Source organism: Salmo salar, unplaced genomic scaffold (assembly GCF_965601325.2).
Source record: "Salmo salar unplaced genomic scaffold, fSalSal1 ptg000221l, whole genome shotgun sequence".
Taxonomy (NCBI): Eukaryota; Metazoa; Chordata; class Actinopteri; order Salmoniformes; family Salmonidae; genus Salmo; species Salmo salar.
The window spans coordinates 418594-430689 of NW_027675333.1; the positions used below are offsets into that span (position 1 = coordinate 418594).

The 12096-nt window shown below is 39.5% G+C and overlaps 1 protein-coding gene across 1 annotated transcript; it reads left to right on the forward strand.

Annotated features, from left to right (window-relative positions):
- Nucleotides 1-3960: 3960 nt before the first annotated feature.
- LOC145867150 (uncharacterized) lies at nt 3961-10511 on the forward strand. Its single transcript, XM_082971213.1, has 4 exons — nt 3961-4077; nt 6243-6326; nt 8239-8337; nt 9349-10511. Exons 1-4 carry the CDS (start codon nt 3995-3997, stop codon nt 9560-9562), a joined length of 480 nt encoding a protein of 159 aa, XP_082827339.1. The 5' UTR covers nt 3961-3994; the 3' UTR covers nt 9563-10511.
- Nucleotides 10512-12096: the final 1585 nt, after the last annotated feature.

A 12096-nucleotide genomic window follows, 5' to 3' on the forward strand; every position in this document is an offset into this window, starting at 1 on the left:
CAGCTTGTCATTGGGACATGGACTGAAACAACTGACCTGAACTTTATTAAAGGTAATAGTTAGCATTGAGTGTTTTTTGCATTCAATGTTATTATTTGATTTCAAATATTTAGTTGCATATTTTGTAACTGTAAGTGTTAACTCTTGAAACAGGGACTTCCTGGAACCATAAAGCAGTGATTGTGGTGTCTTTATGCTCATGGTCAGATTTCACTGTTCTAATATCATCATTTTTACTAACATACATTTATAATGAGTAATTAACATTATGTTTTACTAACATACATTTATAATGAGTAATTAACATTATGTTTTACTAACCTACATTTATAATGAGTAATTAACATTGTGTTTTACTAACCTACATTTATAATGAGTAATTAACATTATGTTTTACTAACATACATTTATAATGAGTAATTAACATTATGTTTTACTAACCTACATTTATAATGAGTAATTAACATTGTGTTTTACTAACCTACATTTAGAATGAGTAATTAACATTATGTTTTACTAACCTACATTTATAATGAGTAATTAACATTATGTTTTACTAACATACATTTATAATGAGTAATTAACATTATGTTTTACTAACCTACATTTATAATGAGTAATTTACATTATGTTTTACTAACATACATTTATAATGAGTAATTAACATTATGTTTTACTAACCTACATTTATAATGAGTAATTAACATTATGTTTAACTAACCTACATTTATAATGAGTAATTAACATTATGTTTTACTAACATACATTTATAATGAGTAATTAACATTGTTTATTCATTATTGTCATGACTTCCGCCGAAGTCGGTCCCTCTCCTTGTTCGGCGGTCGACGTCACCGGCCTTCTAGCCATCACTGATCCACTTTTCATTTTCCATTGGTTTTGTCTTGTCTTCCATCACACCTGGTTCCAATCCCATCAATTACATGTTGTGTATTTAACCCTCTGTTTCCCCTCATGTCCTTGTCGGTGATTGTTTGTTGTATGTAATGGTGCATTTATGCTCTGGTGTGCGACGGGTTTTCTACCCACTTCCTTTATTTTGTATATGTTGGTTTTCGGAATTTGCGAGCACTTATTAAACGATTCCGTTTATACCAAGTTCGTTCTCCTGCGCCTGACTTCCCTGCCACCAACACGCACGCTTTACAATATGTTTCACTAACATACATTTATAATGAGTAATTAACATTGTGTTTTATTCATTATGTGTTTTCTTTCCAGTACACATGATATTTTGCCACAGACACTCCATTTGATTACTTGATCGTAAGTGGTATTATGTCAAATGCAGAAAAGGTATTAATTTAGAATTTACAGATTCTCGAAATGAGCAATTGGAAATGCATTGTGACTGTTCTCGTCCTTCAGCCTGATATACCTGGTCTGAGGAGATGGTGGTGTCTGGTCCTTCAGCCTGGTCTGAGGAGATGGTGGTGTCTGGTCCTTCAGCCTGGTCTGAGGAGATGGTGGTGTCTGGTCCTTCAGCCTGGTCTGAGGAGATGGTGGTGTCTGGTCCTTCAGCCTGGTCTGAGGAGATGGTGGTGTGTGGTCCTTCAGCCTGGTCTGAGGAGATGGGGGTGTCTGGTCCTTCAGCCTGGTCTGAGGAGATGGTGGTGTCTGGTCCTTCAGCCTGGTCTGAGGAGATGGTGGTGTCTGGTCCTTCAGCCTGGTCTGAGGAGATGGTGGTGTCTGGTCCTTCAGCCTGGTCTGAGGAGATGGTGGTGTCTGGTCCTTCAGCCTGGTCTGAGGAGATGGTGGTGTCTGGTCCTTCAGCCTGGTCTGAGGAGATGGTGGTGTCTGGTCCTTCAGCCTGGTCTGAGGAGATGGTGGTGTCTGGTCCTTCTGGGGAACCTGGAGCTGGACAGGTACAATCTGTTATTTGAATAAAAGTCAATGTCTTTTATTCATGGTCCTGTGGTCCTGTGTGGCTCAGTTGATAGAGCATGGTGTTTGCAACGCCAGGGTTGTGGGTTCGATTCCCACGGGGGACCAGTATGAAAAAAAAAAATAATGATGAAATGTATGCATTCACTACTGTAAGTCGCTCTGGATAAGAGCGTCTGCTAAATGACTAAAATGTAAAATGTAAAATGTCTTTGGAAGATTATCCCAAGTGATATTTAATTTTGAAGTGTTGGTACTTTTTTCTGAAAATATCCAGGCATGGCAGAAGGCTTGTCCACTGGATAGACTAAGGCAAGGCTTTGTTAAGGGGGATCTCCAGCATAGATTATGAATTTAACGGAAAAAGGAGACGTGGAAGTCACCCATGTCAGTGTCATGTCATGAAGTTGGTCATTTCTGATAACGAAACCATTTGGAAAATATGACATTATGTCCTGTTCCCAAATGTACTAGTTAAAGGTTTTAGACTACAGTATGTTATACTGCAACTAAAATGGTTTTAGACTACAGTATGTTATAACTACAACTAAAATGGTGTCATGATTTTTACAAACAGCATCAAATATACACTACATGACCAAATGTATGTGGACACCTGCTCACCGACCATCTCATTCCAAAGTCAAGGGCATTAATATGGAGTTGGTCCCCCCTTTGGTGCTATAACAGCCGCCACTCTTCTGGGAAGGCTTTCCACTAGATGTTGGAACATTGCTGCGGGGACTTGATTCCATTCAGCCACAAGAGCATTAGGAAGGTCGGGCACTGATGTTGGGTGATTAGGCCTGGCTCACAGTTGACGTTCCAATTCATCCCAAAGGTGTTCAACGGGGTTGAGGTCAGGGCTCTGTGAAGGACAGTCAATTTCTTCCACACCAATCTCGACAAACAATTTCTGTATGGACCTCGCGTTGTGCACAGGGACATTGTCAATCAGAAATAGGAATGGGCCTTCCCCAAAATGTTGCCACAGTTGCCAGCACAGAATCATCTAGAATGTAATTGTATGTTGTAGCGTTACGATTTCCCTTCACTGGAACTAAGGAGACTAGCCCGAACCATGGAAAAACAGCCCCAGACCATTATTCCTCCTCCACCAAACTTTACAGTTGGCAGTATACGTTGGGGCAGGTAGGGTTCTCCTGGCATCCGCCAATCCCAGACGTGACAGTCGGACTGCCAGATGGTGAAGCGTGATTCATCACTCCAGAAAACACGCTTCAGCACTTGGCTGCCCCGTTCTGTGAGCTTGTGTGGCCTACCACTTCACGCTTGAGCCGTTGTTTCTCCAAGATGTTTCCACTCCACAATAACTGCATTTACAGTTGACCAGGGAATCTCTAGCAGGGCAGAAATGTGATGAACTGACTTTGTGGAAAGGTGGCATCCTATGATGGTGCCACGTTGAAAGTCACTGAGCATTCTACTGCTAATGTTTGTCTATGGAGATTGCATGGCTGTGTGCTCAATTTTATACACTTGTCAGCAACGGATGTGGCTGATATAGTCGAATCCACAAATTTGAAGGGGTGTCTACATACTTTTGTATATCTAGTGTGTGTGTATATATATATATATATATATATATATATATATATATATATATATATATATATATATATATATATATATATATTTTATTTTTTATTTTTATATATATATATATATATATATATACACACACACTAGATATACAAAAGTATGTAGAACTGAGCATGTGCAGGCAGTCAAACCAAAGACACTCCTTCGATATAAAGTCGTTTTTGACTAAAATAATAACGTGTCAGTTTGTCTCTTTCACGAAGTTGGAGTAATAACATGTTGAAATACTTAAGACATTGGCTCCAATCTAGGTTTTGCCTTTAGATTTAGAGAAAATGTACAACTAAGGAGGAATTTTTCACTTCTGACTTCTCAAACCCCAAATCACAGCATCGGTCTACTTCCTACAGTCTGCTTCCCCAGCGGTCCCGGTAGACTCGGGATGTTGGTCTCTGGGTTTAGGAATTCTGTTATGTCATTTCCTCATGAAGTTGAAAGGAAGTTCGTGGGCTAATGCACGTACGAAATGGATGTTGAAACTGTGGCGCACATTTCTCGGCAACAGAAGTCGGGTAAAAGTATTGATTTGAAGGAAAGACGAGCAGACTGGTAAGTCTAGAAGCTACTTACACACTATTATAAAGTTAGGTCGTAGTCAGACATTTAATAGTCAAGAGTAGGTTTGATCTATGATCTCTTATCACCATGGGTGTAGTGCTGAGGAGCGCGAGGGAGCACTTTCAATTTGAGAATACAATAAACATTATTCTGATCAATTCTAAATAAATTATATTTAATTACCAGGTAAATGGTAACGTTACTGTTACAAAAAAAACTGATTTCTAATAAGATTTTAGCACGGTTAGCTGAAGCTGAATAGTCAGAAAGAATTGGAGGATGGATTTTATACATCTTCTAAAACAGGGCTCTCCGATCCTGTTCCTGGAGAGATACCATCCTGTAGGTTTTCATTCCTATTCAAAACTAGTCACCTGATTAAAATAATTAGTTGGTTTATAAGATAAATCAGGTTAGTTACAGCTGTGGTTGTAGTGAGACCCTACCGGAGGGTAGCGCTCCAGGAACAAGGTTGGAGTGAGACCCTACCGGAGGGTAGCGCTCCAGGAACAGGGTTGGAGTGAGACCCTACCGGAGGGTAGCGCTCCAGGAACAGGGTTGGAGTGAGACCCTACCGGAGGGTAGCGCTCCAGGAACAGAGTTGGAGTAAAACCCTACCGGAGGGTAGCGCTACAGAAACAGGGTTGGAGTGTAACCCTACCGGAGGGTAGCGCTCCAGGAACAGGGTTGTAGTGAAACCCTACCGGAGGGTAGCGCTCCAGGAACAGGGTTGTAGTGTAACCCTACCGGAGGGTAGCGCTCCAGGAACAGGGTTGTAGTGAAACCCTACCGGAGGGTAGCGCTCCAGGAACAGGGTTGTAGTGTAACCCTACCGGAGGGTAGCGCTCCAGGAACAGGGTTGTAGTGTAACCCTACCAGGTTTAGACTGGTCATCTATGATATGTAGGTTATATACAGTACATTCTCTGTCCTGCTACTGGTAGGACTATAACATTATGTTGATCTGAACAGGTTTAGACTGGTCATCTATGATATGTAGGTTATATACAGTACATTCTCTGTCCTGCTACTGGTAGGACTATAACATTATGTGAACTGATCTGAACAGGTTTAGGCTGGTCATCTATGATATGTAGGTTATGTACAGTACATTCTCTGTCCTGCTACTGGTAGGACTATAACATTATGTTGATCTGAACAGGTTTAGACTGGTCATCTATGATATGTAGGTTATATACAGTACATTCTCTGTCCTGCTACTGGTAGGACCAGGGACGGAAATCCCGGGGGGGACGGGGGACACACGACAATGCCTCACAATGGTTTGATCCACTGCCAGTTCCTTAGCTTGCTAGGTAACAGAGAGGTCGTATCTATTGTCTGAAAGGCACTCAATGCACGTAACTGACGTGAGGTTAATCCAGTCAATCGCGCACACACACTAGCTGATTATGCAGAGCTAGCGCGCAAATATTAACTATTAAGCTAGCTAGTACCTATTCCATTTATGTGGCGTCGTCAAAGATGGAATCTGCATGCAGATGATGTAAGTTAGTGCTTCAAAGTCCCTGTGATAAGGTTAGCGATAAACTGAAATCCAAACTGAACAGAACTACACTCTCTTCTACCATTGTCTTAAATATATTTAATGGTCTCGTTGCAAAAGCTAAATTGTCACAAGTTAACTTTTATTTATTTATTTTATTTCACCTTAATTTAACCCGGGTAGCAAAGATTATAGCAAACACCACTGAAACTGAATTGGTGCTCGCTTGCTTTGCAAATTCAGCTATTGTTGGAAGCCAGCCAATATGAAACAAACTATTAAAATTACAAAAGGTTGCAGCATATAATGTGTAAATGGTGAACTCATACAGCTGTCAACTCTTGTCATTTTAATCCGTTTCACATTTGCTAGCTACCTTTTAGATCGAAGCCCAAATAGAATGATAAAAGATAAGATGATAGAAGCCCATCTCCTACTGTAAATAACCTACACACTGTGTGTGTGTGTGTAGCCAGCCAGCCAGGTAGAAAAATGGCAGAAAAATAAAAGACGGACATCAGAGTATTTTTCAATACACCAAACGTATAGTAAAAACCCTAGTAGCCTAATATCTCAAAGACTAGTTGATAAAATGTTCATAAGAAAGAAGTGAAATGCTAATAGAAATGTTTCACAATGATGTCATTAGGCAGAGCAGGCAACAGATGGCACACAGACAGCAGAGTTGGGGACAGATATGCAGGGACAGACTGGCAGAGACAGGGAGTCTCAGGTAAGTTTGTTGAGTCTTTGTTTGTCAACATTATGAAAGGTTCTCCATTTTTTTTACTTGTATAATAGGAACATAATTGGAAAATGCCATGGATACCTCCACTCTCAACTTAAACTGGTGACTGAACTAAGATGTGTTAAAGGCAATGGTATTGCTGTTGTGATTAGTTGTGTAGTTTTGGGTACTGGTAGTTAGGAGTACGGCAAACACCTTATTTCTTTGGTTCCTCAATATACATTTACCATATTACAATGTAGGCTATGTGTTACAGCACTACTTTTGGTGTCCCCCTCAGGAATTGCTCTTGAGAAAATTTCATGTAATTGTCCCCTCCAAAGTTGATATCAGATTTTCGCCAATGGGTAGGACTATAACATTATGTTGATCTGAACAGGTTTAGACTGGTCATCTATGAAATGTAGGTTATATACAGTACATTCTCTGTCCTGCTACTGGTAGGACTATAACATTATGTTGATCTGAACAGGTTTAGACTGGTCATCTATGATATGTAGGTTATATACAGTACATTCTCTGTCCTGCTACTGGTAGGACTATAACATTATGTTGATCTGAACAGGTTTAGACTGGTCATCTATGATATATAGGTTATATACAGTACATTCTCTGTCCTGCTACTGGTAGGACTATAACATTATGTTGATCTGAACAGGTTTAGACTGGTCATCTATGATATGTAGGTTATATACAGTACATTCTCTGTCCTGCTACTGGTAGGACTATAACATTATCTTGATCTGAACAGGTTTAGACTGGTCATCTATGATATGTAGGCTATAGCCGAGGTATAGACCTTGATCTGCATATCACTAACAAAACGCCATTATATATTATAACCTAGCCTACTTTACATAATATAATGATTTCCCCCTCAGATCAATCATGTCCGTTTTAGCCCTTCTGTCTACATTCTCAGATACGTTTAGAAAAGAACAGATTGGAAGACAATAAATAGTCTACTGTTAGTGAATACAAATACGTGTGAGACATGGCCTTGTGTTGCTGTACTGTCTATAACTACCTTAACAAACAGTGACTTATTATTATTATTATTATTATTATTATTATTATTATTATTATTATTATTATTGTTGTTGTTGTTCTGTCTATAACTACCTTAACAAACAGTGACTTATTATTATTATTATTATTATTATTGTTGCTGTACTGTCTATAACTACCTTAACAAACACTGACTTATTATTATTATTATTATTATTGTTATTGTTGTTGTTCTGTCTATAACTACCTTAACAAACAATGACTTATTATTATTATTATTATTATTATTGTTATTGTTGCTGTACTGTCTATAACTACCTTAACAAACAGAGACTTATTATTATTATTATTATTATTGTTATTGTTGTTGTTCTGTCTATAACTACCTTAACAAACAATGACTTATTATTATTATTATTATTATTATTGTTATTGTTGCTGTACTGTCTATAACTACCTTAACAAACAGTGACATATTATTATTATTATTATTATTATTATTATTATTATTATTGTTGCTGTTCTGTCTATAACTACCTTAACAAACAGTGACTTATTATTATTATTATTATTGTTATTATTATTGTTGCTGTACTGTCTATAACTACCTTAACAAACAGTGACTTATTATTATTATTATTATTATTATTATTATTATTGTTGCTGTACTGTCTATAACTACCTTAACATACAGTGACTTATTATTATTGACAGTTACCAAGGAGATGAAATTTTACAACTACATATTCATGTGATTGCATTAAATCACCTGACTGTTTTGATATGTCTGTTAAGTAAATGTTTTATAAGAGATAATTATTAAATGATAACAATTGACATTCAAGAATTACTGTGTCAACCACAACCAACATGCTGGATCTCTGTTTAGGGGTCAGTGCTCTAAAATGAGTCTCTCTGGGGAGAGAGTGGAGGGGGGCCCTGCCTCTAAAATGAGTCTCTCTGGGGAACATGACACCAAATCTAAGAGGTGAGATGACAATTTTGTTTAAGAATTATTAAGAGTTTTTTTCAAAAATGCCATTTCCAAAAATTTTCACATTTGTTTTTTTAATCATAAATGGCTGCTTATGGGACCTTCAATATTACCGTTCTCAGATTTTTAATTCATAGTTTTTAGATGTGTATTATTATTAATTTTTTATTGCAAAACGCAATATATCCATTGTTTAGCAGGAATGGAATGTTCGTATTCTGTATATTTGACTGGGATATGTGATTGTCTCACCTAGATATCTTTAGATGAATGCACTTACTGTAAATCTCTCTGGATAAGAAAGAGCATCTGCTAAATCAGGGGTTCTCAATCCGGGGTCTGTGGAGGTACTGCAGGGGCTCCACGGCACCCTGAATGTACTCGTTACAATGTACCACATTTGATAGAATTTTCACATGACACGACCACTTTGCCTGCTCTTAATTATTGCCTAATATAATGGAATACATATTTTCTTTACCAATTCTGATCGTTGTTACAATAAGAATTTTGACAATATTCCCGTTATATCACCACACTCTTCACACCCGTTTAACAACTCTAAATAGCTTTGGCATAGTAGGCATCAAGTCCCTTGCCAATAATGTTGCCTACAACGTTGCATACAATGTTCATTTTCATCGAACACAGATTACGCCCGAGATGCCTTCAATTTGCCTAATTTATAGCCACGCCCAATTTAGGATTATTTTTTAACAACGTGATGTTGCGCTCCAAAGGGATATCTTGAAATAGCATGATGTAGATAATTAAGTAATCAAAAGAAAAACGTGTTTATTATACACTCTTAGAAAAGAAGGTTCCTTATAGAACCAAAAAGGCTTCTATCACTTCCTTAATATATGGAATTACTAAAAGTGATATATATTTTGGGGTTCAGTGAAGAAGAACCTCTAGAGTTCTGATCAATGAATGGTGATTGTTTTGAGGATGTGAACCCAGCAACCCTCCAGTGGTCAGATCAATTCCTCCTGTTTTTTCCAGCGCCCGGCCCGGGATTCAAACCAGCCACCTTTCAGCCACAGGTCCAATGAAAGGTGAATGTTTTGAGGATGTGAACCCAGCAGCCCTCCAGTGGTCAGATCAATTCCTCCTGTTTTTTCCAGCGCCCGGCCCGGGATTCAAACCAGCCACCTTTCAGCCACAGGTCCAACTCCTGCCACAGCTCCAACTCCTTAATCGCTGGGCGAAAACCTGAGTTAATCTTGAGAAATTAGCATAAATTAATCTGCCAAAATGAAGACAAAATGCTTTGGAGACATACATGGTATCACTTGTTATACATAAGTATTATACATAAATCATTGCCAAAAGCACAGGACATATATTATTTATGGATTGATCATATCAAATATCAAAACATTATTTTAACTACTACAAAGCATTTACATGTGGCTCAGGAACCACTGACTCGCTGCATTATTCTATAGTATTATCAAGATACCTGCTGTTAACTCTTAACTACTTAGGACAGCTCACGAGGTGTCCTAAATATCTGCCGACTAGGTAGGACTAGAGACTTCATGCATAGCTTTAATTTATACCCATAAGTGTCAAATGTCTTTATTCTCAGCACTTATATGACCAATTCTCTACTCTGAGACGCTTTGTGGACATGGGCCCAGATCTCAAAATATTGTTATAATAAATGTTTGTTTAACATAATAATAAAAAATGAATATCACTAATGTAACCCACTGTAAAGACTGGGTTTAGTTGATTGTGTGGCACTGCTTATGTCCGCGTTCTGGATCTGTCCCCGTCCCCGTAAAGAACTGTCCGCGTCCCCGTACGGTGTGGCGCCAAGGATATTGTCTGGTTACGAGCAGAGTGGGCTGAGGTGATCTTGGGGAATAACTACAGAGTTCACTACAGTGTTGAGACGCCGAAGTTTATTGTTGAATTTGCTTTTTGCTTTACGGTCAGGGACAGTATGAGTGTAGCCAGATCCTTTTCACTCTCTATCCTTGTTTCATTTTGTGGTTCACCGGATTCGTCATCATCATCGAGACAAACGACAGACGAACGTTCTGCTAGCTAGCCAAGCTAGTCGGTACAGCTAGGTAAGCTAGCTAGCTACTCTACCAGCAGCATCCTAGTTATCCTAGCTAGTCGGTACAGCTAGGTAAGCTAGCTAGCTACTCTACCAGCAGCATCCTAGTTATCCAAGCTAATCGGTACAGCTGGGTAAGCTAGCTAGCTACTCTACCAGCAGCATCCTAGTTATCCTAGCTAGTCAGTACAGCTAGGTAAGCTAGCTAGCTACTCTACCAGCAGCATCCTAGTTATCCTAGCTAGTTGGTACAGCTAGGTAAGCTAGCTAGCTACTCTACCAGCAGCATCTTAGTTATCCTAGCTAGTCGGTACAGCTACAGTGGGGGAAAAAGTTTTTGATCCCCTGCTGATTTTGTACGTTTGCCCACTGATAAAGAAAGGATCAGTCTATAATTTTAATGGTAGGTTTATTTGAACAGTGAGAGACAGAATAACAACAAAAATATCCAGAAAAACACATGTCAGAAATGTTATAAATTGATTTGCATTTTAATGAGGGAAATAAGTATTTGACCCCCTCTCAATCAGAAAGATTTCTGGCTCCCAGGTGTCTTTTATACAGGTAATGAGCTGAGATTAGGGGCACACTCTTAAAGGGAGTGCTCCTAACCGCAGCTTGTTACCTGTAAAAAGGACACCTGTCCACAGAAGCAATCAATCAATCAGATTCCAAACTCTCCACCATGGCCAAGACCAAAGAGCTCTCCAAGGATGTCAGGGACAACATTGTAGACCTACACAAGGCTGGAATGGGCTACAAGACCATCGCCAAGCAGCTTGGTGAGAAGGTGACAACATTTTGTGCGATTATTCGCAAATGGAAGAAACACAAAAGAACTGTCAATATCCCTTGGCCTGGGGCTCCATGCAAGATCTCACCTCGTGGGGTTGTAATGATCATGAGAACGGTGAGGAATCAGCCCAGAACTACACGGGAGGATCTTGTCAATGATCTCAAGGCAGCTGAGACCATAGTCACCAAGAAAACAATTGGTAACACACTACGCCGTGAAGGACTGAAATCCTGCAGCGCCCGCAAGGTCCCCCTGCTCAAGAATACATATACATGCCCGTCTGAAGTTTGCCAATGAACATCGGAATGACTCAGAGGACAACTGGTGAAAGTGTTGTGGTCAGATGAGACCAAAATGGAGCTCTTTGGCATCAACTCAATTCGCCGTGTTTGGAGGAGGAGGAATGCTGCCTATGACCCCAAGAACACCATCTCCACCGTCAAACATGGAGGTGGAAACATTATGCTTTGGGGGTGTTTTCTGGACAGGACAACTTCACCGCATCATTTGACGGGGCCATGTACTGTCAAATCTTGGGTGAGAACATCCTTCCCTCAGCCAGGGCATTGAAAATGGGTCGTGGATTGGTATTCCAGCATGACAATGACCCAAAACACACAGCCAAGGCAACAAAGGAGTGCCTCAAGGAGAAGCACATTAAGGTCCTGGAGTGGCCTAGCCAGTCTCCAGACTTTAATCCCACAGAAAATCTGTGGAGGGAGCTGAAGGTTCGAGTTGCCAAACGTAAGCCTCGAAACCTTAATGACTTGGAGAAGATCTGCAAAAAGGAGTGGGACAAAATCCCTCCTGAGATGTATGCAAACCTGGTGACCAACTACAAGAAACATCTGACCTCTGTGATTGCCAACAAGGGTTTTGCCAC

Excerpts from the sequence above, each read along its gene's own strand:
- LOC145867150 (XM_082971213.1), top strand. The coding sequence starts at position 3,995 with ATGGATGTTGAAACTGTGGCGCACATTTCTCGGCAACAGAAGTCGGGT. Across the intron at positions 4,078-6,242 it reads AAGGAAAGACGAGCAGACTG|GCAGAGCAGGCAACAGATGG; the intron begins GTAAGTCTAGAA and ends TGATGTCATTAG. Across the intron at positions 8,338-9,348 it reads CATGACACCAAATCTAAGAG|CGCCCGGCCCGGGATTCAAA; the intron begins GTGAGATGACAA and ends TGTTTTTTCCAG.